This window comes from Eulemur rufifrons, chromosome 2, assembly GCF_041146395.1.
Source record: "Eulemur rufifrons isolate Redbay chromosome 2, OSU_ERuf_1, whole genome shotgun sequence".
NCBI lineage: Eukaryota > Metazoa > Chordata > Mammalia > Primates > Lemuridae > Eulemur > Eulemur rufifrons.
Genome location: NC_090984.1, coordinates 11,514,837 through 11,541,380, shown reverse-complemented (window position 1 = coordinate 11,541,380; position 26,544 = coordinate 11,514,837). Strand labels below are relative to the sequence as shown.

The 26,544-nt window shown below is 55.1% G+C and overlaps 2 protein-coding genes across 3 annotated transcripts in view; both read right to left on the bottom strand.

Annotated features, from left to right (window-relative positions):
• CARM1 (coactivator associated arginine methyltransferase 1) overlaps nucleotides 1-14,238 on the bottom strand; it is a 38,764-nt gene extending 24,526 nt beyond the window's left edge. For both annotated transcript variants that reach the window (XM_069478425.1, XM_069478435.1), the window contains exon 1: nucleotides 13,998-14,238. In XM_069478425.1, the coding sequence (XP_069334526.1) occupies nucleotides 13,998-14,220 (223 nt within the window). In that variant the 5' untranslated portion in view covers nucleotides 14,221-14,238. The remainder of the gene's footprint in view (nucleotides 1-13,997) is intronic.
• A 1,865-nt stretch (nucleotides 14,239-16,103) lies between these two features.
• On the bottom strand, nucleotides 16,104-26,525 carry C2H19orf38 (chromosome 2 C19orf38 homolog). Its single transcript, XM_069495725.1, has 7 exons — nucleotides 26,495-26,525; nucleotides 24,738-25,046; nucleotides 22,509-22,601; nucleotides 21,794-21,821; nucleotides 20,973-21,016; nucleotides 19,663-19,697; nucleotides 16,104-16,254 (listed from the first exon to the last, which is right to left on the bottom strand). Exons 1-7 carry the CDS (start codon nucleotides 26,523-26,525, stop codon nucleotides 16,108-16,110), a joined length of 687 nt encoding a protein of 228 aa, XP_069351826.1. The 3' UTR covers nucleotides 16,104-16,107.
• Between the last annotated feature and the right edge of the window lie 19 nt (nucleotides 26,526-26,544).

Genomic DNA, 26,544 nt, shown 5'->3' with positions numbered 1-26,544 from the left:
CAGCCTAAGACCCCCGAGGCACACAGTAGGATATACTGCATTGGCACAAAACACTGGTATTAGCCCTCCTGTCTCCAGCATGTTCTGGCCCGAGGCAAAGAGTACAGAGAAGGAGCCCCGGAGAGAATTCTGGACACTAGGCCATGTTGGGTCCAGGCCAGGCGTCAGGCCCTGTCCCCCAGGTGGCCACCCCTGGTACCCAGCCCCACAGGAAGTCCCTCGGGTGTCCAGCCCCAGGCTGAGCACACTCCTCTCGCCATCTCGAAGATCGGCTTCAAGCACTACTTGGGAACATTCCTCATTTTAAGCTCCCCAGTTACAGGTTAGGTTTTCAGGCCATTTCGGGCTGACCACCAGTCAACGGACAGTGGCCTCCAGGGAGGGCGATCGGGGAGGTTGGGCCTTTCATTTATTCCACGTTGTCTTTCTTGAAATGAGGTGGCATGAGCGTGGGTGTTGGCATATTTGCCTTTATTCCTTTGAAAATATCTCATAAGAACAAACAGCCACCTCGGCCAGCCCAAAAGGCTCGCGGTGGGCTCTGAGGCTGGCAATTTACAGGGCAACCCACCAAGTCAAAAAGTTAAATCTACTTCAGGAGTCCCTGAGAATACAGGCTTCCGGGAGGCAGAAAACAATTCTGAAATCACACAGTGACAGGACGCTGGGAGGTGTGTGGGCAGGCTTGAGAGGTGGCCACCTGGGTAGGGGAGAGTGATGTTCTCTAGGCTTCCTGTTTGTACCTTGGGAAGGCCAAGGCCACTCCCCACCCAACCCCCACCGCAGGCTCTGATGTGAGGACACTGCCACTCAATGCTGGCTCAACAGGGCGGCCTCTGGGGTAACCTCTGGCTGGAGAAAGGCCGCTGCCCTGGGGACACCCAAACCTCATAAATCATCCAGTAGCTTCGGGAGGTCACAGGCTTGGGGGGCTCCCCTCAGAGAGCGGGGCCACAAAGGTTGAAGGCTTCCCCCTCTGATCATGAATGCGGTTGTGGGCTGTGCGGAAGGGGACCCCAAGAAAAGGCGGCCCAGACAAAGCAAAGGGCTTGGCTTTTCTGGAAAGAACGCTTGGGGCCTGAATCGGGGGCTATTACATGCAAATGTCTCCTGCAGCCATGCTAATCAGCTGCTGCTGCCTGCCCCGGGCTTTGTGAGCTACAAAAGGGACAGCAGATGCGAGCTGGGGTTCCCCGGCCCCTGAGAGCTGGAGCTTAGAGGATAATTATGGAAAGGGGGCAAGGCGGGCACCAGCCCCTGCTCCACACGCCCGGCCGGCTCGCCTGGCCTTTCTTCTCTGCTGAGACATTGAAGCTGTGATTTATGGGACACCCAGCGATACCCTTAGTGTTTGTCATGCAGAGTCTCGGTTAATGCTCCCTCCCAGCCATCCTCTACGTTGCCCTTAGCCCCATTTTCAAGAGGGGAAACCAAGGTGGAGGGCGATGACATGCTCTGAGTGGCTAAGCCTGGGGTCCCAGCAGCTAGTCAAAAGACAACTCCACAACCTGTGACACAGAGCAGGAGCTGGGCCAGCAGCGCTCTGCAAGGACCATGCAGGCAGGGGAGGCCCTTTGCAGAGGGGACACTTCCAGGGGCCTGAAGGCCAAGTGGGAATGAGGTGTGCCAGGGAGCAGCGGGAGGAGCCCAGGCAGTGGGCACCCGGGGAGGCTGGGACCTTCCATGCTCTGAGCTGGGGGCCTGCCCTCAGGCCAGCCAAACGGCCTCAAGCCAAGGACCAGGGCTGCCTCAGTGGGGAATACCCAGAGGGGAGACTGCAGCTGGGGTGGGGAGGAGCCGCCCAGGGGCCGCAGCCCAGGTGGTGTCTCTGCCCAGGGTCTATCTTGAAAAGAGGCTTGACCATCATCTCAGAGGAGGAACAGGCGCCTCAGAGAGGGCCTTGGGGCCCCAAAGCTGCAGGAAGGGCCTCTGAAATAGCCCCACTGGGGCTCAGAGAGCAGGAGGCTTGGGTTAGGAGAGGCACTGCCCGCCCCAGGCCCTGTAGCTGCCTCCCTAGGTGTGACTCCAGCAGTGGCACAGGCAGGGGTGGGCAGACACTGCCTAACATTGTGATGAAACCGGCAATGAGGCAGGAACGAGGGGGACCTGGCTTTGGTGAGCCTTGGAAGAGGCCACTACGGCCAATGTGGTGACACAGGACAAGGACCTGAAGGGGCAGGAGGGAGGAGCCTTGGGTGGGCGCCTCCTCCATGCCAGGGGCTTAATCTACTTTCAGCTCGCACACTTTTGGAGGAGGCTGAGGCTGGGAGAAGGGGCTGAGTGGGGCCTCAGGGCGAAACTTGGGTTCGTAGTCTCGTAGTCTCGACTCTGCCAGCAAGCTTTCCGTGCCTCAGTTTCCTTGTTTATATCAAAATGAGGGAGTGTGCCATGGCTCCCTACCGATGGTGCCTCCAGGCCCACCTTCGGGGCTGTTCTGATGGTTAGACCAGTCAATGAACGCAAAGCACTTGGAACAGGGCCCGCCTGGCACCTCACTCAGACCCAGCAAACATTAGCTACGGTCGGGTCTGGCAGCAGCGACAGGCACGGGGAGGACGGGTATAAGAGCCAGGCACCCTGTCACCCCCAAGCTGGGGGCTCAAGGGCTCAGATGCATGAGGGTCCCTCAAGGGCACAGGACAGAAATCTGGAAGCTCCGCCTGCCCTCGCCTTCCCTTCCTGCTCAAGGAAGAATGTGGCAAATTCTCCAGTATGTCCCTCCTGGGTCTGCAAGAGGCCTCCCAATCTGTCTTTGATTATTTATTCACATGTGCCCCCCAGAGGGGGGATGACAAGAGCAACCCTTTCTCATTAGAGCCAGGGACCTTTTGGTGGCGGTGCTGTTGGCCGGGAGGTGCTCCCTGGGAGTCGTGCGCGGCATGCCCAGTCGCCAGGCAGGTTTCTATACATAAAACCATCCTGCTTCCATGTGTAAGGCATCCAGTGAGATCGCACCAACCCGGCTCGGGAACACAATTAGCGGGAGAAAAGACCTGCCAACGATCTTAAAGAAAAACAGCTCCGACCGGCTCTTGCCAAGGCTGTGGGTAATGAATCGCTTTAAAGAGACAGACAAAACGAGAATAAAAGGGGGTTCTCCCAGCGGGGATGGTGGGGGGATGGAGCCCCCCAAACCAGTCTGGACCTGTTTCCAAGACTGCCCCGCCCAGCAGCAGGGGACCAGCAGATGGGGAAGAAGGAGCTGCCCAGCTGAACAAAAACAACTCAGACAGGACAAGGTCTGCGGCTGGCTTTGGATGGCGGTGACACAGGGCACAATTGTCCAATGCACCAAACAGAACACCTAAGGCCTGGGCACCTGTGTGTGTTGACTACAGAACAGTCTCAATAAATAATAAAGAGCTCTCCAGCGGACACATGAGGGAATCCCTGAACCCAACTCCTTCAGGCCTGAGTTAGGTCTGGTCTCAATTTCCTTCACGTACCTGATTTTCAGGGACCAAAGGTGGCAGGGGATGGCATAGGGCAGTGGTCCCCGACCTTTTTGGCACCAGGGACTGGTTTCATGGAAGACAATTTTTCCACAGATGGGGGTGGTGGGGAGGATTTCAGGATGATTCAAGCGCATGACATTTATTGTGCAGTCAGACCTCTCTGCTAATGACAATCTGTATTTGCAGCCGCTCCCCAGCGCTGGCATCACCGCCTCAGCTCCACCTTTGATAGTATAATGGAGTGTGACACATTATGTGTCACGCAGGGCAACATCTAATGCTCATGAGGCATTAGATTCTCATAAGGAGCACACAACCTACCTAGATCCCTCCGTGCGCAGTTTACAATGGGGTTCTCGCTCCTATGAGAATCTAATGCCCCTGATGATCTGACAGGAGGCGGAGCTTACGCAGTGACAGGGAGTGGCTGCAAATACAGATGAAGCTTCGCTCACTTGCTCGCCCACGCTCACCTCCTCCTGAGCGGCCCAGTTCCTAACAGGCCACGGACCTGTACCTGTCCTGTACCTGTCCGAGGCTTGGGCGTTGGGGACCACAGGCATAGGGGACTCCAGATTCTTTAATCAAAAGTCAGAGACGTGCAGTGCCAACAGCGACAGGGCAGGTGCCGTGGTTTCTCTGGGAAGATGGAGCCCCGCCCTGCACCATCCCTGAGACTGAATCCTGAATTTCCCCAAGCAGGTCCCCAAGGTCCCCGGAGCAGTTCCAGAGGCTGAAGGGGAACCCTCTAGGACAGATAAACCACACAGAGGGGAAGGGGTTTCCTCTCCTGAGTCACTGGGGACAAGGAGGGTCTAGGGCAGGATTGCCAAGGCCCCTCTCCCTCCGGGCTCTACCTGTCTTCTGGGGGTTTCATGATCTGCTCCCATACCTGGCCACCTGGGGACACATCTTCTCTTCCAGGCTACAGAGCAGGTTTAGGAGACCAGTGATTCCCCTACCTGAGTGTGGGCCGATCCACAAAACCCCCTCCACTGACAGAAGGAAACTGAAGAGAGACGAACTAGGGTCCCTTGGTCAAGGTCACAAGGTCAAGCCAAGGGAAGGCTCTACAGCAGCTGCAGATCAGGACCCAGAGAGGGCTGCCCCAGCCCAGGAGGGAGAAGGGAAGATGGTGCCAGCCAAGGAAGGCCAAGCAGGCCTGGCCTGGCCCTGCCAGAGAGAGACAGGCCCGGGAGAGCAGCAGGGCTGACAGCAGACCCCCTGAGGACCCTGCCACCCAGCCCTCCTCATCCCAGGAGCCCCCTCCTTTCCACCAGGCCACCAGCCTCTCCCTTCTCCCCTCAGATCCTCAGGTGCCATTCTCTTTGGGGGTGCTCCTAGGGCCATTTCCCCCACAGCGGGGAGATTGGGCTTCTTATCTGCTTTCACTCTGCTCCCCAAGACTGGGAGTGTAACAGGAGTGGAGAAGTGTGAGGGGCTGTGTCTGAGGTCCAGGCACGAACGTCACCCTGGCCAAGGCCACCTGTCATAAGCAAAGCCCCTCGATGAACCCTCCTCACCAACAAGGCAGCTGGGATTCAGGGAGACTGAGACGTTCGCCCATGATGCCCCCATCTCAGGTGTCACTTCCCTCCCTGCCCCTTGCTGGGGCTGCCCCTCCCCCACTCGCCCAGGCTGTCCTTGGCCATGAGTTCACTCCCAGAGCAGGTCTTCCCTCCCACTGTGCCAGGCACTATTTTAAGCACTTAGTTCTATCAGCTCACCACTCCCAACAACCTTCTAAGGTAGACGCTGTCAAGATCTCCATTTGACAGCTAAGGAAACTGAGGCACACAGTCCTGCGGATGGTGAGGAGCAGGATGTGACAGATGGCCCCCATCAGCGCTTAGCCTTGAGCCCTGCTGTGCTCTTCTCAGTGGCTTTAATGCCCTCCCCCACCCCCCACCCCCGCCCCGGAAGCAGGGAAGCCTTCCCTGACCAGCCCCCCAACCCCAAATAGAGACCCTCCCCCAAGCATCCTGAGCCCCTCAGGCAGTGTTTCTCCAAGGCACTGATCACTGATCACTACTGAGAACTAACCAGCTTAAGTCACTGCTGACACAGCGCTTGTCGCACAAGGTTTCCAGGCCCCCAAATATGGAACCCTGGGTTTATCTCGGGTGTCACCATCGCCCCAGCTCCTAAGACAGTAACTGGCACACAGCAGACGCTAGGTGAATTTTTGCTGACTGTTTAAAGCTGGACGAATGGCAGCTACCACACCGAAGAGAGTGAGTCCCCTCTCCCTGCGTGTCTCAGGCTGAATGAATGAAAGGGCGGGTCTTGGTGGGCTGGGAAAGGCCGGCTTCCCCACCTCTGGCTTCCCCACCTCTCTGTCTGAAGCTCCACCGCACCGAACCCCCACCCCAGACCTGCCACCTGCCTGGGCCCCCTCCCCAGCCCAGCCCTCCAGGGGGCTGTTCTCTGAGGTTGCCTGTGCCCTCCTGCTCACAAATCCGGTGACCAGCCCTCGGCTCTTGCTCTGATCTCTGCAGCATCAGACAGCGCTGACCTCTCCTCCCTCAAACCTTCTCCCCCGGCCCCGTCACAGCCCCCCCACCCAGCTAGGGGCAGCCAATTCACTTCCCAATCTGATGTCAGGGGAGTCCAGGGGCTGTCACCCTCTCATGGTCACAGATCCCTCTGAGAAGCTGAGTGAAATTAGGGGAGGCCGCGTGCCCAGAATAATGTGCAAAGACTACATGGCAACACGGTCGTCAGTGTACAGGCACTTATTGGAGCCAGGTACATGGGGCAAAGCATTTTACGTGTGTTCTCGCCCCTCCATGACAGCCTCCAGGAAGGTGCCACTGTCAACCCTGTTTCAGAGGCTCGTCAGAGGTGACAGCCACTGAATATTCTCCCTCTACCCTTACACAACTGTGTTCAATTTTGAGGGGTTCCTGGGAGCCCCCAGGGGCCATCCACACACCAGATTAAGCATCCTAGCTCTGCCGGGTGCAATGGCTCACACCTGTAACCCCCCCAGCATTTGGGAGGCCAAGGCGAGAGGATCACTTGAGGCCAAAAGTTCAAAACCAGCCTGGGCAACATAGCAAGACCTCATCTGTACAAAAAATTTAAAAATTACCCAGGCGTGGTGTCGCGTGCCTGTAGACCCAGCTACCTGGAATGCTGGGGCAGGAGGATTGCTTGAACCCAGGAGTTCAAGGTTACAGTGAGCTATGACCATGCCACTGCATTCTAGTCTGCGCAAGAGAGTGAAACCCTGTCTCTAAAAAAAGCATCCTTAGCTCTCTTAGATGACGGAAGCCACTCCTGGCCTCAACTCTCCACCTAGAGCAGACGGATGTGGCCAAGATCTGTCACTCCATCCTGTCCTGACGCAAGTGGCTATTTCCTGGGATGTCCTGGCAAACTCACCCCCTCCCAGGTTCTCCAGCAGGTACCAGACACTGAGCAGGTTTCTGCAGAAAGAAACCACACCTGCCAGGGAAGGTCTCCTGAGCCTCCCCACCTGCTAAATCCAAGCTGGTCAGAGGTGTCTGAAGCCTGGCATCTCAAAGTCATTGGCGAGTTCACACCACACTCCTGCTTCTGTTCAAAGTCCCTGCCCACCCACCTTGTCTAGACCCCTATGTGGAAGGCCAGCACTTGGTGACCAGGGGCTGCTCACAGAGCTGGCAACTTTCCATCACAGTCTCACATGAGGGCCCCTGTGTAGACCCTGGGAGGGGGCACACAGTCCCTTACCTGAAACACGTGGGGCCCAGTGTGTTTCGGATTACAAGCTTTTTGAGTTTTATAAAGGTGACAAGGGGCCGGGCGCGGTGGCTCACGCCTGTAATCCTAGCTCTCTGGGAGGCCGAGGTGGGCGGATCGTTTGAGCTCAGGAGTTCGAGACCAGCCTGAGCAAGAGCGAGACCCCATCTCTACTAAAAATAGAAAGAATTATATGGACAGCTAAAAATATATATAGAAAAAAATTAGCCGGGCATGGTGGCGCATGCCTGTAGTCCCAGCTACTCGGGAGGCTGAGACAGGAGGATCGCTTGAGCTCAGGAGTTTGAGGTTGCTGTGAGCTAGGCTGACGCCACGGCACTCACTCTAGCCTGGGCAACAGAGTGAGACTCTGTCTCAAAAAAAAAAAAAAATAAAAAAAATAAAGGTGACAAGGTACAGATAATGTATATTACTCCAGGAGTCTCGGCAACATCCGTAACCAAGCAGGTCTTTGCAGCAAAATGGGTGACTAGTCACACTAAACTGGGTACACAGACTAGTAAGAGCCCCATATGGTAGGTCGGGTCACATTTTGCCAACGTATGAGTTTGGGTCAGGTCTGATTTTGCTGTCAAATGAGTAGCAAAAATAAGTTAGGGTTTCAGAACTTCTGGATTTTTCAATTGCAGATGAGGAGCAGGGGGCCTGGGTGGGACCAGGAAGGGGAGGGGCTGGGGGCAGGCACAGCACGAATGGGCAGGGCCAGGACTGGTCACCAGACTTCCCGCCCACGTCTGTATCTGAGGCAAGGGGCTCAAACTCAGCTGCCTGGAGGGCGTGGGGCTCAGGGTGACAGACACCTGATACAAACCTAGGTTCAGAGAAATGTTTCTCCCTTTGAAGAAACAAACCAGTGCAAGTGAGCAGGGAGGTAACTCTGGCAACTGGGGCCGAGTGCCCCCTCTGGAGGTGGCACCGCCACCCAACTCAGCCTCAGGGCATATAGACCCAGGGTTGCCAACCTTTCCAATTTTTCAGAAAGACAAAAATCAGAATTTGATGTGAAATTGCCCAGTTTTGAAAATACTGGCATCTACATCGATGTGAACTGTGACACACCCTGTAGGCAAGTCACCCGCTATCCCTGGCCTTTGCCATCTTGTCCCTGATGCCCTGGGCAGAATTCACCTTTTGTTCCAGAACATGACTTCTGAGCTCTGACCTGCTTCTGGAGCAGGCTAAGGTGAAACCATTCCATTACATTCCAGTCTGCAAGCTCCGCAGGAATCCCCATCCCTCTCCCTGCCCTGGCAGACCCCGGATGTTGCCCGTGATCTTTACACCCTTTCTCCTTAATCCTGCCGTCTGGAAACCAGGGTGTAATGGCTGGACTCCAGCAGCCAAAATGAACCACGAAGACAAGACCTCACCTTAGGAATGGCAGAAAACCTGAGTCCAAAGACTTCCAAGAGCCTCCACACCAGCCCTGGAGACTGTGGCACCCATCAGCCTCCACACTTTAGCACAAGAGCATGAAAAATCAAATGCCTTCTTGTTTAAGCCTCTGCTACTTTGGGTCTCTGTTATACACAGATAAACTGGACGCTGATGACCTTTCTGTCACTGAACCACTTACACAAACAGTTAAGGCAGGCGTCCAGCTGCCCCGAGTGCCAGAGCCAGCCCTGCTGCCAGCTGGCCACGTCACTTGGTGGGCCAAGTCCTTTCGCCTCTGTTTTTCCACCAGTAAAATGGGATTGGTACCTCTGATCCTGGAGGACCGCTTTTAGGATCGGCGGTGGCATACAGTAAGGGCTACAACTGGCTCGTCAACAAGCCCACACAATCCAGTAAGTCTACTCTCCTGGCCTCAGCAAGCAGGACACTTCACAGTCAAAAAAGAAAGGATTCTGGTTTCTCTTAAAGTTGGCTAGAGCCAAGTTTCTCACGGGCTGCCTCCACCTGCTGCCTCATTCATTCATAACAGGGGTCCTCAAGCTTTTTCAGTCAAGAGCCAGTGCGTAAATATTTTAGGTTTTACAGGACACTGTGGGCTCAGTTGAATATTCTTTGTGGATTTTCTTTTTTTCCCCTAATCAATCTTCAAAAATGTGAAAGCCTCTCTTAGCTCTGACTATATAAAAATAGGCCACATGGCCCGGCGCACTGGCTCACACCTATAATCCTGGCACTTTGGGAGGCCAAGGCAGGAGGATCACTTGAGCCCAGGAGTTCAAGACCAGCCTGGAACACAGTGAGACCCCATCTCTACAATTTTTTTTTTCAAAAATTAGCTGAGCGTGGTGGTATGTGCTTGTAGTCCCAGCTACTTGGGAAGCTGAGGTGGGAGGACCTCTTGAGCCTGGGAGTTAGAGGTTGCAGTGAGCTGTGATCATGTCACTGTACTCTACAGTCTGGGCTGACAGAGTGAGACCCTGTCTCTCAAAAACAAAACAAAACAAAACAAAATAAACAGGAGGCTCCATTTGGCCCATAAGCCCTGATGTAAACCACTGTCCTTTCCCTAGCTGTCCCCAAGGTCAAGCATTTGAGTCCTCTAACACAAGTTTACGCAGAGCCTGGTACACAGTAAATGGTCAATAAATGACAGCAGCCATTAGCAACTTGCAGGTACCACTGAAACACGAATGCCCTTCTGGCGTCACTAACTGTCACTCCAGCTTGACATGGAAATGTCCCAAAGGCAGGGCACATAAACTCTTCTGTACCTCCCACTGCCAGCTGTCAGGGGTGTACCAGGTGACGACGGAAGGAAGTCACAAGCCCCCCAATTCTGTGACAGCAGGCTGATTTTCACCTTCTTTGGACAAGGGATTTTTCTCGGGGCTTTCCGTCCCCTGGTATGCCCCCCACAAGCTGAAGTCTAGCCCCTGACAGAGCCCGCCCTGCTGCACGGCTCTTCTTAGCCAATGGGGTGGGAGAGTCTAGAGAAACAGCCACATTGACTCGTGCTGACCAAGAAAGAAAAGCAACACAGTCATCTGCAGAAAGGATGCCACCAGGCTGAGGAACTGAGAGTTTGTTGTGCTCTCTTCCCTTGGCCACCCCACAGCGGGTTTCCCCAAGAAGCTGCCTGCTTTCAAGGGGACAGCAGCCTGTGTCCGGGAACTCCAGAGGCGATGCCAAAGCTTCAGCGAGGCCTGGGAAGCCCAGCCAAAGGGTCCCCCCACCCCGCCCAGGGAAAATGGCCCGGTTCTGGTAGTCGTCATTTGGCGACTCCCATGGACATGGGCCAAGGTGACTTCAAATAGCAAGAAGGGGAGGGGAGGGTTACTGTTGGCTGCGCAGTGACTGAGACAGGGCCTTTTGCAGCTGTCATCTTTCCCACTGGAGGGTGTAGACATAGACATCAAGGACCGAGTTTTAAGTCCCGCTTCCTGCATTCCTCTCCCAGCCCTGTCGCATCTGGCAAGGTCCTTCTCCCATCTCTAGGAGTACAAGACAGCTCGAAGACCCACAGCACAAGGGGTCCCCTCCTAGAAAAGCCAGCTCACCCCATGCCACGCCAATGACATTGCTTCCCTAACACCTGTAAAAATATTTACTATTTTCCAAATGACAGCTACACACTGGACACGCTGCTTCACGTTGCCCAATCAACTTCACCCACGTTCCTGGGCCCTAAGTGACATTATTCCCATTGTAGAGGAGGAAACTGAGCCCGTGTGTAGGTAAGTGTCACTACAGGTGAGGCAATAGGCTCAGAGAGGTAGAATGGCTAGTTCAAGGCCACAGAGCTGGTGACCAGCAGCAGGCGGACTCCATGTTCAGGGCCCTCACCAGCATCCAAAAATGCCTCTGCTCTGCCCCCCATAGGAGAGGCACTGGGGGACTTGCATGAGTGTCCTGGCCAGCCCTCTGTATGTCCCCACCCACCCACCAGTTCGAATCCTGGGAATCTGCAAGCACAAGGGACTCAAAACACTCAGCCTCACGAAGGACAGGTGGGGTGCTCTTGACACCTTTCTTGGCCAAAGTGTTCAGGTCCCAGAAGGGTCCCAGTGGGAAAATGGTGAAGTCGGGGAAGGAAGTACATCCCAAGAGAAGGCCTGAAGCCCCAGCAGCCTGGTGCACCCCTGAGTCGTAAGGGGGAGCTCCCCCTTGCCACCCAGCTGCCACATTCCCCCTCCTCCTCCCAGTGGCTGGACCATTTCGGACCTTTCCCAGGAGACTATTTGCCACACTCCATGCCCAGCAGGCCGGCCCTGCCCTCACATCTGGGCCTGTGCAGCCTCACAGCCCAGCCCCAGGACTTTGCACTCACCCGGCACATTTCCGAGCAACTCGTCCTCTGTTCCCACTCTGTCCAGGACCGCTCCTGGACAAATGCTGCCTCGCCCTGAGCACTGACCCAGCCAACTCTGAGGCCGTCACCAGCCCGTTATGGGAGCAGGTGTTACCTCCAAAGAGGTGTTCATTTATTGAGCAAACCTGTCATGCCACACGATCCTGACATCACCCCCGTTCTACTGATGAGGAAACTGAGATGCAAAGGCGCCCTGCTAGTACTCTGTCAGGACACAAGACCCAAGAAAGATACGTCCAAATTGTAACCCCTGGAATCTGCGTGTGGAATCTTATTTGGAAATAGGGTCTTTGTAGATGCAGTTAAGGATCTCAGAATGAGGTCATCCTAAATATAGAGTGGACCCTAAATCCAACGTCTGGTGTCCTTATCAGAAGAAACACAGAAACAGAGACTGGAGCTTTGCTGCCATAAGCCAAGAAATAGCTAGAATGTGCAAGAGGCAAGGAAGGATTCTCCCCTCGGACATCCGGAGGGAGCGTGGCCCTGTTAACACCTTGATTTCAGACTTCTGGCCTGGAACTGAGAAACTGTATAAAACGACATTCCTGTTGTTTTAGGTCATGAAGTTTGTGGTAATATGTTTTGGCAACCCTGGGAATGAATACACCCAGCTTGGTCACCTCCAGAAACCGTGCTCTTAAGCCCAAGCCAATGTTACTTATGCATAAAGGCAAAAAAAAAATTATTTCAGACCCCTGAAAATATATATCATCTGAGACTTAGGATCTCTGTTTGAGAAATGTGGACTTTCTCCTCTTTAAGAAAGTTTCAGTTACAAATTACCTTTTTTTTTTTTAAATAAAAATTTGCTAATCTTCTCTGTATCGTTGCAATTTTAGCATATGTGCTGCCGAAGCGAGCGCTACAAATTACCTCTTCAAAGAGAAGTAAAGTGTTGTCTTTATAACTAGTAATGCTTTCAGGATTATCCACAAAACAAAAATACAAAATGTAAACATTTTCCAGGGGTAAGATGATACGAGCACCGGAAACCGGGCTTGGGGTATACGAGAACTCTCTGTACTATGTTCCCTAGAAATCTACAAATCTACAACTGTTCTAAAACTCTTTTTTTTAAAGTTTTTTTTTAAAAAAGATACCCAATCTTCCATCCAACCCACGTAAAAAAAAAAAAAAAAAAAGATAACCAATTGTCCTACAACTCTTCTAAGGATAAATAAACCTTGGGACCCTAGTTTGAGAAACGATGCCCTACTTTGTTCTGCCTGCCAAATGAATGGGCTTGCTTGTGATCTGGGGTCCTGCTGAGCTTAAGTGTGCCCTGAGCTCCGAAACCCATCTGAGATACCCTTCTTCCGTCCCCTCATCTGGTCCATGAAGACCCCAGCTCTGCCCCAGGAAAAAGATGCATCACACTTGGATGACAGCCACAATTCCTTTAGTCTATGTTTTCAAAGTCGAGATGCCAGGAGAACCCGATGTGAACCAACTGCTCCCCATGCTTCCCTTTGGATCAGTCCCCTTCCCAAAGTGGCAAAAATTCACACGGGGCCAAAGCCAGCAAAGGCCTCCAGAGTGGCTCCCTAGAGCATCAGCACACGAAACCCTGCGAGACAAAGCCAAATGAAACAGAATAGCAAAATGTGCACGAGGAATCTGAGAGTGCAGATAAGAAAAGAAAAAGTAACAAGAGAAAGAAAAAGGATGAACTACAAAGACTCAGAGGGGGCCTTGGCAAGCACATTTGTGATCCTCGCCCCCCCCCCCCCCCCCCCCGCCCCACTGAAATGTCAGTTTTGAAAAGCAGCTTTGGAAAACGTAACTAGCTTCTCACATGCCCAAAACGAAGACAGGAGGAGCGTGGCGTGGCGAGGGAGGCGGCTGTATTACCTCTTACTTCGGAGCCCGGCACCAGGAAGGGGCCCTACCTTTCCACGTTTCCACAGGGAGCACCTCCTGTGGCTCGCACCATCTCCGAAGGGGCCCGATCCCCAGGTCTAGAAGTTTCCCACTCGGGGGTCCTGCACACCAAGCCCGGCAGCAGAGTGGAACCCGGTCCTCCCAGGCGCTCGAAACTAAGAATCATTTTCCAACTGTTCTTAGCCCTCCAGGGGGTCCCCAGAGATGGCCACAGGCTGCCCACACTCCCCTCCTCCCCACCGAGGCGGCCACACCCGCCCCCAGACTCCCACCTCTCGTGCACCCCAGCCCTCCTTCCTTCCCACCGGCCCCCACGCCCGAATTCCCCTTCGACTCTCGGCCCCCCACTTCCTGCCCACCCACCCCTCCCCCATCTCAGGCCCCTCACTCCCCATTTCCCGCTTCCCTCCTCACTCAGGGCACCTCTCCCCTCCGGCCACCGCGCACGCCCGCTCTCCCCTCTCTGTCCCTTGGCACCGATCCTTCGCACCGCTCACTCTGGGCCCCCGGCTCAGCCCCGGGGACCCCACACCCGGCCCCCACGGCTGGGGCCCCTCCCCCGCCGGCCCCCTGCCCGGGGCCGGCCTCGTGCGCAGCTCCCCGCGCCGCGCGGCCCTTAGCCCGGCCCCCAGCCCCGCACTCACGGCTATAGAGGGCGATGCCCGCCGCGTCCGGGCCGGCGCGCACCTCGAGGCGCAGCGCCTGCTGCTCCGCGTGCCGCTGGATCTCGCCGTTCGCGTCGCCGATGGTGAGGAGGCGGGCGCCGGGGAACACGGACACGGCAGTGCAGGGCCCCGAGCCGCCCGGCCCCGTCACCCCAGCGCCGCCCGGGCCGGGCCCTACCGCCGCCGCCGCCGCCGCTGCCATCTTAGATCCGGCTCCAGGCCCCGCCGCTGCCGCCGCCGCCGCCGCGCCCGGGCCCAGGCCGCCGCCGCCGCCGCCGCCGCCGCCGCCGCCGCCGCGCAGGCCGAGGCCGAGGCCGAGCCCGAGCCGGGCAGCGCCGCCTGCCGGCCACGCGTCGCCTTGACGCCGCCGCCGCGGCCCGGCCCCGTGGCGCAGCGCCCCCTGCCGGCTGCCCAGGGCGAGGGGAGGGAGCGAGCGCGGCGGGGGCAAGGCCAGCCCCGCCCCGCGCGAACGGTCGCCGCTTTGTGAGGTGACTCCACCGCCCCGGAACGGCGGGGGCGGGAGCGGGCGTCGGGGGCGGTGCTCGGCCGCGAGGACACGCCCCTGGAGGCTTGGGCCCCGCCCTCAATCCCGCGGCGCAGCAACGGCCACGCTTTGTGAGGCGGTGCGGTGGCCCGGGGAGGCGGGGGCGGGGCTAGGCTGAACGGACACGCCCAGGGCCCCGCCCCGCGCAAGCGTCCGCGCTTTGTGAAGCGGTCCCCGGGCTAGCGGGCCGCTGCGGCGGCTCGGGCACGCCCCTCAGGACGGGCTCCGCCCCCGGCCCCGCCCGGCTTTGTGAGGAGGCCGGCCTAGAGGCGGGGCCCAGCCGGGCGAGGCCACGCCCCCATACCTGTGCTGCTCGCTCCCACTGGGACTCGCTTTGTGCGGCGCCCGGCTCTGGGGAGGGCCTGAGAGAAGGGCGTGGCCAGGGCTTAGACTACGCCCCCAGCCCATGGCCCCGCCCAGCTGTTAAAGCTGTTTGAGACCCGCCCCACCTCTGAGCACAACCTGAATCTGGTTCAAAATCCCCTCCCCTAGCAGTCAACCGCCCCTCTTCTATTCCACATCGTCTCCGTTCCCCCTGCCCCTTCTCCACCCTTAACCGTTGACTGTTTCCTTGGACACAAAAATCCTCGACCCCTCCCCTCTGAGCCCTTCCCTTAGCCCCCCCTTTCCCCAGTTTCTCGCCCCTCCCCCAGTGATGGCTGGACAGTGAGTCCAGACAAGCCGTGCCAGACAAGCCGTGTCCCTTTTGCCAACACACACACACCATCTTCCCTCCCAGTCCCCCCTCTACTGTTCAAGGGCCCCATCCCTTTTGGGGGGCCCAAAGGGGCTCTCGGCCACCTCCACCTACCCCAGCTCTCATTCTTCCCTGGATGTCATTTACTCCTAACTCCTTAATGTCCCTGTGTCCCCACATCCCCATCATTCTACCTCCGGTACCCCTAATGCAAGGGCCCTAGCAGAGACCCCACGGGGCACTGCCCTGCTCCCCGCAACCCCACGGGCCTCCACAAACACCTCCCTGACTGCAGTTGGGGGGTGAACCTCAAAGGCAGTGAATTCATGCACGCCCCTCACCGCCCAGCCATGCAACAATTGGACCCCCAGAGGTGGCAGGCTTGAAGAGTTACACTCCATAAAGGCCTTGGGAATATATATCAGTACGTGTTATAAGGAATAACTTAGGCATGTCAGCAGGGCAGACACACGGAAAACACCCCCGGGTATCCTATGCTCAAAAAACCCAGTGGGGAAGAGGCAGGTGCCCAATCCTGTGCTGCTGGGGAGCAGGGACATCTTCTGGCCCCAGTGGGGGGCCAGAAGGGATCCTGACATCTCCTTGTCTGGTCGTCCTGAGGAGCTGAAAATCCAAAGTGGGTCTTCCTGCTTTCTGTCCGGCCTCCAGGCCGGCCTATGCCCCCTCTCCCACTCCTCTGTGACGAAAGACTGGAGGCCAGGCGTCCAGTTCATCGCCTCATTCAATTCCCTGAGAGAGCAGCAGCCCGAGCCCCCCAGAAGTAGCTGGAGGGACCTCAGGCCCTGAAAGGCCAGGAGATGGAGGGGGGCCCCCAATTCTCAGCCTCACTAGCAGGCCCGGAAAGTACTAAACTCGGGGGGCTCAGGCGAAGATGATGTGGAGGTGGGCCTCTTGCGGGCTCCAGAGTCTCCGGGGATGACAGTGGTCCCTGAGCGAGCATCCGGGGTGGCTGAGTCTTCTTCTGAAGTCATTTTCTTTGTCCGTGCAAGAAAAAAGAGAGAACCAGGTGATCTGGAGTTTCAGGATGTAGTGTGTCCCCACTTTCTGAGCCTGAGACTCTCCTAGCCCATCAGGCCTCATCTCATCCCGTCTCCCTCCCGCACCCACAAACACCTGCCCTGGCCTTCCATTCTCCTGCCCTTCTCTCTGCTGAGTAGGGGACCAGAGAGCCTGGGTTAAAATCCTGGTTCCATCACTTCCAGGCAGTGTGACCTCAGTTGAGTGACTTAACCCCTCTGTGTCTCAGTTTCCCCTTCTGCAAAATAGGGATAATCTTAGTACCCACCTACTAGGATTGCTATGAGGCTTAAAGGAGTAAAAATAGAAAAAGCAACTGGTATATCAGAAACTCTATGTTAAGTGCACACAGCCATTACTATTATCTGCTTCTTGCCTCCCATTCTGTGCTCCCTCAAAACCACCTTCAAAAGTCTACCCTCGGCCAGGCGCAGTGGCTGACGCCTATAATCCCAACACTTTCGGAGGCCCAGACGGGAGGATTGCTTGAGCCCAGGAGTTTGAGACCAGCCTGGGCAACATAGTGAGACCCCATCTCTACAAAAAATAAGAAAAATTAGCCTGGCATGGTGGTGCGTACATATAGTCCCAGCTACTTTTGAGGCTAAGGTGGAAGATCGCTTGAGCCCAGGAGCTGGAGGCTGCAGTGAGCTATGATTGTGCCACTTCACTTCAGCCTGGGCAACATGGCGAGATCCCATCTCTACAAAAAATAAGAAAAATTAGCTGGTGTGGTGGCATGTGCATCTGTAGCCCCAGATACTCAGGAAGCTGAGGCAGGAGGATCACTTGAACCCAGGAGTTTGAGGTTGCAGTGAGCTATGATGATGCCACCGCACTCTAGCCTGGGCAACAGAGAGACAAGGAGAGATGAGCTTGCTAGAACTGAAGCCAGGTGGTGGAGAGCAGGCTGGGTTCCACTCACAGTCCTGCCTCTCCCTCGCTGAGCCACCCTCGTAAAGCCAATTTACTATGCTTAGTGTCCTAGTTCGCAAAAAGAAAATCATCAATCCCACCTCATAGGGTGTTATACGGTTGAACATCAGGCCCTCAGCCAGGGCATGGTAAAAGCTAGAGACATGTCAGCTACTTCGTTATTGTCTCAACCAACAGCACAGCTTGTATAACGCTTCAGAGAGAAACTAGAAGTGAAAGCAGAGACTCAGATATTTGCACACCCGTGTTCACCCCAGCGCTATTCACAATAGGCAAAAGGTGGAAGCAACCCGTGTACAGCAACAGATGAGTGGCTCAACAAAACGTGGTCCGTCTATATGGTCAGATATCATTTCGCCTTCAAAGGAGAGAAACTCTGACACATGGTACCACATGGACGAACACTGAAGATATTTTATGTTGCTCTAGAGAACAGTCTATAGAATTAAAAAAAAAGACATTCTATGCTAAGTGAAATAGGCCATCACAAAAGGACAAATATTGTGTGACTCCATTTATATGAAATGTCCAGGAACAGGCAAATCCACAGACACAGAAAGTAGAATGGGGGTTTCCAGGGGCTGAGGGAAGGAAGAAGGAGGAGTCAGGGAAGGAGGAAGGAGGAGTCAGTGTTCAGTGGGTACAGAGTTCTATTTCGGGAAGACAAAAAATTCTGGAAATGGATGGTGCTGATGGTTGTACAACAACATGAATATATTTAATGACGCTGAACTATACACTTAAAATGGTTAAGATGGGGACATTCACTGGGCAAAGTAATAAGAACAAATGGTTAAGACAGTAAATTTTTATGTTATGTGTATTTTACCATAATAAAATAAACTAGAGCCCCGGTGAGGTGGCTCATGCCTGTAATCCCAGCACTTTGGGAGGCCAAGACAGGGGGATCGCTTGAGCCAAGGGTTTGAGTCCAGCCTGGGCAACACAGTGAGACCCCATGTCTAATTTAAGAAAAAAAAAAAGTAAAAAAACAAACAAATAAAATGCCTTAAAAGGGGGGCAGAGGGGATCACCGGGATGGTATCCTGAACTGTGCGGATGCTCATGGACACTTTTAGAATTTGCCCTGCCCGCCAGGTTGTCCTTACACGCTCAGGATTTGAGGTCTGACTGGCGCGTGCCAAGCCCCCTTCCTTCCCACCATCTGTAGCCCAGTGGCTCTGAGTCTTCATCTCCCGAACTGACCTCTCTCCAGAATTCCAGACCCATGTCCCCATCTGCTCTCGGGCACCACCAGCTGCAGTGGCAGTCTCTGAGTTCTTGTCCCTCCAAGCCTGTCCCCACCCCCACCCCCCACCCCCGACCCTCCCTCTTCCCCTTTGGCCCGTTCGTTGATCCAAAAACAGGTCTGGCACAGTGGCTCACGCCTGTAATCCTAGCACTCTGGGAGGCTGAGACGGGTGGATTGTTTGAGCTCGGGAGTTCGAGACCAGCCTGAGCAAGAGCGAGACACTGTCTCTACTAAAAATAGAAATTAGCTGGACAACTAAAAATATATAGAAAAAAAAATTAGCCGGGCATGGTGGCACATGCCTGTAGTCCCAGCTACTCGGGAGGCTGAGGCAGAAGGATTGCTTGAGCCCAACAGTGGGAGGTTTCTGTGAGCTAGGCTGACACCATGGCACTCTAGCCTGAATGTCCGGGCAACAGAGTGAGACTCTGTCTCAAAAAAAAAAAAAAAACAAAAAACAGAAAGTGAAACAAAAACAGTGCTGCGTTCCCATTCCCTGAATCTACCCTGACCCGCCAACACACCGGACCAAACCACCCACCCCTGGCCCCGCAGGGGAGCCACCACTTTGGCCCCCATCTGATCTCCTTGCAGAAGCCACCAGAGAGCGCCAGTGAACACCTGAATTGGGTTGCCTCCCTCCTCCACTCAGAACCCTCCATAGCTCCCACCTCAATTGCCCCAACATGTTGGGGGACAATACCCCTCAAAAAGGGGGCAGGTTCGTTAAGACTCTCCCCTAGATGGAAACACAGTGGGACAGTTAAGTGAAGTCCTTGAGACTGAACACAAAACTAGACTGCTTTGTACCAGGATGGGACCACAGCATACGTCATATTGTCATGAGGCTCCATGAGTAAGCTCAAAGAGGCCACCAGGTCACTCGGAATCCTCTGTCACCATTCAGAGGGGTTGGCCTAACTGGGCCCAAAGGCAGTGCTGACCACGATAGCAAGCAGCCCTGGGGGGTCCACCTGTTGCCACCTTCAGTCCTCTGCCCCCCGGCTTTTCAGAGCCAACTTTCTGCTCACTAAGGAGCCCCTGCTGAGTGACTCTGGGCTTCTTCCTAGCCCCCCAAGCTCAGCGACAGCACATGGATCCAGCCTCGTGGCCGCCCCTCCTTTCCGCAGTTAGGACAGTCAGTAGGAAACCAGTTCCAGGAAAAGGAACCACTTACCGAGACAGCAAACAGGGAGTTATCAAAAGACATGTCTGAAACAGAAAGAGAAAGAAAATGCAGGGCTGGGGAGCAGTTTTAACTTCCCTGCTCCCCACCCCCTGCCCCCAGCCCCAGAGGAAGGGGGTGGGAGCCATTTCCCAGTATCCTCTCTGCTCCCTTCCAACCCATTCTGCAGGGTGAACTGTTCACATGTACAAATGGAACCATGTCTCTCTCCCGCCCAAACCTCCCCTTTGGGGGCCTCTCGCTGCCCTCAGGCAAATAATGGGTGCCTTATCTTAACTCTCACTATCCAGAAGGAACACCTGTCGCTCCTCCCCCTCGCCAGGCTCCCCCCAATTGCTAGATCACCCACCCAGCTATTCCTTCTCTTGCAGGGCTCTGCTTAAACATCACTTCTTCCGGGGACCACGAGCCTTGTCCCAGACATGGTCTGGTGGCACCACTGGCTGTTTTTGGAACGAGACTGCCCCTGTCTTGGTCATCCGGGACCCTCCCAGATCTTATTAGTGTATATTTTTTAAGACAAGGTCTTGCTCTGTTGCCCAGGCTGGAGTGCAGTGGCGTCATCACAGCTCACTGCAGCCTCCAACTCCTGGGCTCAAGTGACCCTCCTGCCTCAGCCTCCCAAGTAGCAGGACTACAGGTGCGCGCCACGACACCTGGGTAATTTTTTTTTTAAGAGACGAGGTCTTGCTATGTTGCCCAGGCTGGTCTCCAACTTCTGGGCTCAAGCTATCTTCCGGCCTCAGCCTCCCAAAATGCTGCGATTACAGGCGTGAGCCACTGTGCCCGGACCGTTCCCCGATCTTAGCACAGAGAAGGTGCTCAATGCTTTCGGACAGCGAATGAAGTACAGAGAATAGAACTTCCCTGCTCGGGGCCCCTGCAGCGGAGCATCGCACATCCCGGCCTGGCTGCCGCGCGCCCCCTCGTGGAAGCCGGCAGAATGACACGTCTGGAAGGCAACCCGAGCCCCAGGGCAGGAGGCCAGAGACAGACGCCAGAGTCCTTCCCCTGTGGGGTGACCCCACCTAATGAATACTTAACTGTGGTTCCACTGAGGGGTGAGAAGAATGGTGGGGTGCTGGCGCATGGAAGTAGCAAGCACAAACCCTGTCTAGGGAGTCAAGGAAGGCTTCCTGGAGGAGGTGGGGCAAGGAGAGAAGGTGGGAGCCCAGGGGACGTAACAGAGAGGGTGTATTTTGCCCTAAGGGGAACCAGCTGCTGCAGGAAAGGTTCGAGTAGCAAATGACAAGGGTGTGAAGTGGCGATCTTGCCCGGGTGCAGCCAGGGAAGACACAGACCTGTGTTGGCGAAGTTGATCTGGGCCCAGCAGGATTCTTGATCTCTGCAAAGGGATTGAGGAGAGAGTGACAGGGTGCTGGAGTTGCCCCTTGAGACAGGAGGCTTATTCTGGAAAGCCCTGACCCCAAACCAGACCCAATATATTTCGCCTTCACTCCTCACCCACCTACCCATGAATCCTCCCTAAAATGTGCCCCCACAGGGAACGCGACAGAAAGAGAAAGACACAGATTTGCAGAGGTGTCACACTGTGTGACAGCCCCTCGGCCAGGTGGAAGAAAAGACTAGGAGATGGAAATTCTCCTGTAGGAGCCCCGCAGCCAGGTGACGCCGGGATTCAATGGGTGTCTCCCCGCCTCTTAGAGGAGAGAAACTAAGGCCAGGGCCAGTTGGGACATTCTGGTGCCCAGGACCCAGGGCCACTGGCTATGGCACAACCTCAGGAAGATCCCCAGAAATCCACTGTGGATATCTAGAACGACTGGAACAATTTCTGGCAACCGGTGGCAAATGGATGTAAGAAAGGCTCAGCCACTTGGTCCCCGTGTGACGCACTGAGCCTCAGTCCCCTTATCCGTACCGTGGGACTGTTCACAGCGCCTGCTTCCAGGGCTGCTGTGAGGATAAGGTGAGCTCTGACATCAGGGAGTCCCAGTGCAGTGCCCAGCACACAGTAGGTGCTTAATAAATGGCACCACCTGTTTCCATTACGCGACCCTCCCTCCAGGGGGTGCTGTTTGGGGGTGGAGCGCCCACCCAGCCAGGAAAGTGTCCTCTGTCCCCCAGCCACCCTCTGAGAGCCTCCAGGAATGGGTCTCACCTTTTCCTCTGTAAATTTTTGACTCTAACTGCAAGAAAAAACAAACAAGCCCTTGTTAGATTTTGGTCCTGGCTGCATCCCACCACTTTCTAAAGTCAAAAGAATGAACGCCCCGGAAGGCCCCTCTCATACGTTTGCAAACCAGCCTCCCCTCCCAGGGCAAATTCGCCACTCGGCACCGGCTACTACAAACATTTCTTTTTTAAGTTACACGAGTTAACGAGTGTCGGTAAAAACTTCAAATGAGGTACAAGCATGTAAAATTGTATTCCTTTAAAACTATTAATTTCAGGGGTTGACAGGGGCTGGGGGAGGGGGAGGGGGAGTGAGTGCTTCACGGGGACAGAGATTCCGTTTGGGAAGATGGGAAAGTCCTGGAGAGGGTGGCGGTGGTTGCACAGCAGAGCGAATGTGCTTAATGCCGCTGAGCTGTGCACTTACAGATGGTTAAAGTGGTCAGTTTCATGCTATGTAGAATATATTTTACCACAGTAAAAATAAAGACTGTATCAACTTTCCCTGCTCTCCAGAATTTTCTCACAGGGAATTTTCTTGTCTCTTCTGGAAGGTGTTTTCACAGCTAAGTTTTGGAGTAAGACCTCTCCATGCTATCTGCCTCTGTGCTCCTAAAAAAATGGGTGTGTGAGCACATTTGCATGTTCTAGAAGTTACAAACCAGCAGCTCGTGGGCCATGCTTTCTTTGTGTGCTGTTACCTTTCCTGACTACCACGGCAAGGGTCACCAGCCCCGCAAGGAGGAAGAAGGTTCCAGCCAGGCTCAGGGACAGCACCAGGATCCAAGTGGGAACTAGAGGAAAATGGGAAAAGAGAAAGTGGGCAGATTATGGAGCTGAGGGGGACAGGGAGAGGGTGGGACACCTGTCTTCTCTCTTTTGAGGAGGCAGCTCTTTCCCCATTACCTCTAACTGTGTGGCTTGCTGTGTGGTATTGCTGAACCCCAAGGATTTAGCAAACTTTGTGTCCAGCCAATTAGCGTATTCCCTCCCCCTTGGCTATTGTAATTGGTTCAGAGATGAGCATGTAGTCCAAGCGGAGCCAATGAAAACTAATTCTGGGACTTTGGCTGGACCACTGGGAAAAGAGGTTTAGTTCTTCGGCTAGCACTGCAGAACTGGTAGGAGACATATCTGAAGCTGCCGGGCACAATTTTGCCACCACGAGGGGGAGGGCCTGCCTAAGACACACAAGAATGCGGAACTGAGAGGTGGGCAAAGGCCTAGCATCTTTGAGCACCTGGATCCAGCCATACCTGAAGTCAGGCCTGTGAGCTGACTTCAGTTCAGTGAACCAACAAATCCCTTTTTGTTGCTGAAGCCAGTTTGAGTCAAGTTTTTAGTGACTTATAGTCTGGGTTCCAGTGGGTCAGATGGCATCTACCCCTAGCCAAACGGTGGACACTGAGATCCACACAGAGATCACCACAGAGGCATGGGAGTGACAGTGCCAGAGTTTCCTTCTCTGCAAAGGACTCAGCTTCCCCTCCCGGCAGAGAGAGATGACCTCACCCGGGTAGAGGTCAGGAGCTAAGCCAGGAGGAGGAAGGAGAAGACAGACACTTGGTATTCTCACAATGCCAGGCCTTGTTCATTCATTCATTTGGGGCAGTTGTCACCCCCTCACTTCAAGACCACAAGGCCAAGGTGAGAGAAGGGGGCCTTTGACAGAGGAACTCGAGGCCTGGAAGGACACAGAACTGTTCTGTCATCACTGCCTGCAAGCCTCAGCTGCCAACAAGGTGCTCTTTGCATTGGGAAGGTTGATGGTGACACAGAGGGCCACTGAAGGCTTCTGGCTCCTACTTCCTGATCTATAACCCATGCCCAGCCTCCACTCTTGGGAAGACCAGAAAAAGACATCAGCCCTCCCGGGGCTCCTGTCTCACTCAGATGAAAAGCTAAAGTCCTTGCTGCAGCCCACAAGACCCAACACAATCCTCCTTGTCACCTCCCTGCTTTTGTCTGCCCCCCATTTTCCTCCTTGTTCCCTATACTTGAGCCACACTGGGCTCCTCTGTGTTCCTCAGACACATCAGGGACACTCCAACCTCAGGGCCTTTGCACAGCCTGTTTCCTCTGCCTACAATACTCTTGCCCCAGCACCGACAGTGCTGGCTTCTTCTCAACCCATTTAGTGCTGCTTCTTCTTTGTAGAGACACGGTCTCACTCTGTCACCCAGGCTGGGGTGCAGTGGCTTATCATAGCTCACTGTAACCTTGAACTCCCGGGCTTGAGCGATCCTCCCTCCTAGGCCTCCCAAAGTGCTGGGATTACAAGCCTGACCCACTGTGCCTGGCAAATTTTTAAAAAATTTTTGTATAGATACAGTCTCGCTATATTGCCCAGGCTGGTCTTGAACTCCTGGCCTCCAGCAATCCTCCTGCCTCAACTTCCCAAAGTGCTGTTATTACAGGTGTAGCTACCACACCCGGCTGTAGGTGCTCAAAAATTTTACGGGGCCGAGAGGGGAGGGTGCAGTATAGTGTTGAGGTTCAATGCTTGGTCTTTGGCAGCCACGGCATCCCAGCTCGGCTACCTTTTAGCTGAGTCACTTGGGCAAGTGCCTGAATCTCTTGTGCCTCAGTTTCCTCATCTGCAAAATGGGAAGAATCATGGCTCTAATTTTGCCACCAGGAGGGGGAAGCCTGCCTGAGAATAAGACACACAAGGAAGCAAAGCTGAGAGGTGGCCAATGATTCTTGATATCTTTGAGCACCTGGATCCAGCTATACCTGAAGGCAGCCAGGGGAGCTGACTTCAATTCAGAGAACCAACCCTTTTGGGGTGGCTGGGAGGATGGAAAAAGGAAAGGCAAGAAAGTCCTGGCAGGTTGTAAGTCTGGCTATTCCTGGCTCTTCCGTCTAAAAGGAGGAGACACACATGCAAAGGGTCGGGATCAGAAAACTGAGCCCCTGGCAGTCCTTACCTGGGAAGGAGATGTGCACAGGCTCGCTGAGGTCCGACAGCTGGGGCTCGCTGTGCTCGCCCATCACGCCATACTGGCAGTGGAACGGTCCCCCTGGAGCCTCGCTGCTGCCACCGCTCAAGTTGAAAGTGACCCCACGGTGGTCTGCGGGGGCCTGCAGGAGCTGGACCACGTGTCCCCCTCGGTACAGTGTGAAATTCGCCCCCAGGAAGCTCTCGGGGGCCATGCATGAGATATAGATGGGGTCCTCTTGGCTGCTCGGGTGTGGGGGCACCAGCAGGATGGACGGTGCTGGGATCGCCAAGGAGCCTGTGGTGCAGAATAAGGGGAGGCTGGCCTGGCTGTGTGGCCTTGGGCAAGTAGATCACCCTCTCTGGGCCTTAGATTTTATGTACGTCAGGAATCTAGTGATCCTTTTCTTGCTGCAACATTGAGGCACTGAGTGCCTGGCATGTGGTGAGGGGTCCCTGTGTTTGTGTCATTTTATAATAATAGCAGTGGTTATTAAATAGCAACACAATTACAGTCTTATTACTTTAATCAACAACACCATGCGCCAGGCCCTGTTCTAGGTGCTGGGGACATAACAGTGGTGGGGACAAATGGACAGCCATGCCTGCCCCATGGAGATGATGTTCTCTCTAGGAGAAAAGAAGTTCTTTCTTTTTTTTTTTTTTTTTTTTTATTGAGACAGAGTCTCGTTCTGTTACCCAGGCTACAGTGCCGTGGTGTCAGCCCAGCTCACAGCAACCTCAAACTCCCCGGCTCAAGCAATCCTCCTGCCTCAGCCTCTTGAGTAGCTGGGACTGCAGGCTCGCACCACCGCAGCCAGCTAATTTTTCTATTTTTAGTAGGGACAGGGTCTGGCTCTTGCTCAGGCTGGTCTCAAACTCCTGAGCTCAAGCGATCCTCCCGCCTTGACCTCCCAGAGTGCTAGGATTACAGGCTTGAGCCACCACGCCCCCGGCAGAGTCACGAAGTTCTAGGTGACGGGAAGCCTGAGTTAGCTGGGTTGGCCCCAGAGGGCTTCCCTGAAGAGATGACATCTGAGCCGAGTCCTGAATAGCAAGAAGGACCTGTGCGAAGAGCTGAGAAAGAGTATCCCAGCCGGAGGGAACAGCACGCGCAAAGGCTCAGAGGTTGGGAGGGGCGCAGGGGTGTTCATGGAGCAGCCAGGAGGCGGCCAGAGTGGCAGGAGGTAGGGGAGCGGGGTTGAGGGAGAGCTAGAGGGGAGAGGGCAGAGGGTTGCTCTCTTCTTTCCCAGACTGTGCTGGGGAATATGGATTTGGGAGCTTCCTGCAGGAGAAACCTCCTCCTGGGGACCAGACTCTCCCCCAAGCTGCCCGCAGGCTCCTGAGCAGAGCGTCCGGTCAGGTGAGGTCTACACAAGCCTTCCCTTGTCCGGCCGCCACCCCCAGGGACACCCTCCTGCTGCCCCAGCCCTCAAGGTAGGAGCCTGCAGAGGCTAAGCAGGGCTGAGTCACGGGGCGTGGGCACGGCTGGGTGATGATATTTCTGATATTCTTGACTTGGGGCAGGCGACGAGGAGCCTCACAAGAAAAATCAATGCTCCTGGGGAGCTTCCAAGGCTCACGGTCAAATCCATCCACCCGCCTGGGTTCAGCTTCCTCCATCACCTGGGAGGCACCCCCGACTCCGCAGACACCCGTTTCTGTCCCCAGGGCAGCAAGGTGGGCAGGAGCTGGAGGGGTGCAGGGTGAGGGTCCTCAAGGGGCCGGGGGTGGCATCAGACTCACCAGCTGCAAAAAGCAAGACAGTCCAGGGCATCTCTCCTCCTGGGTTTGGC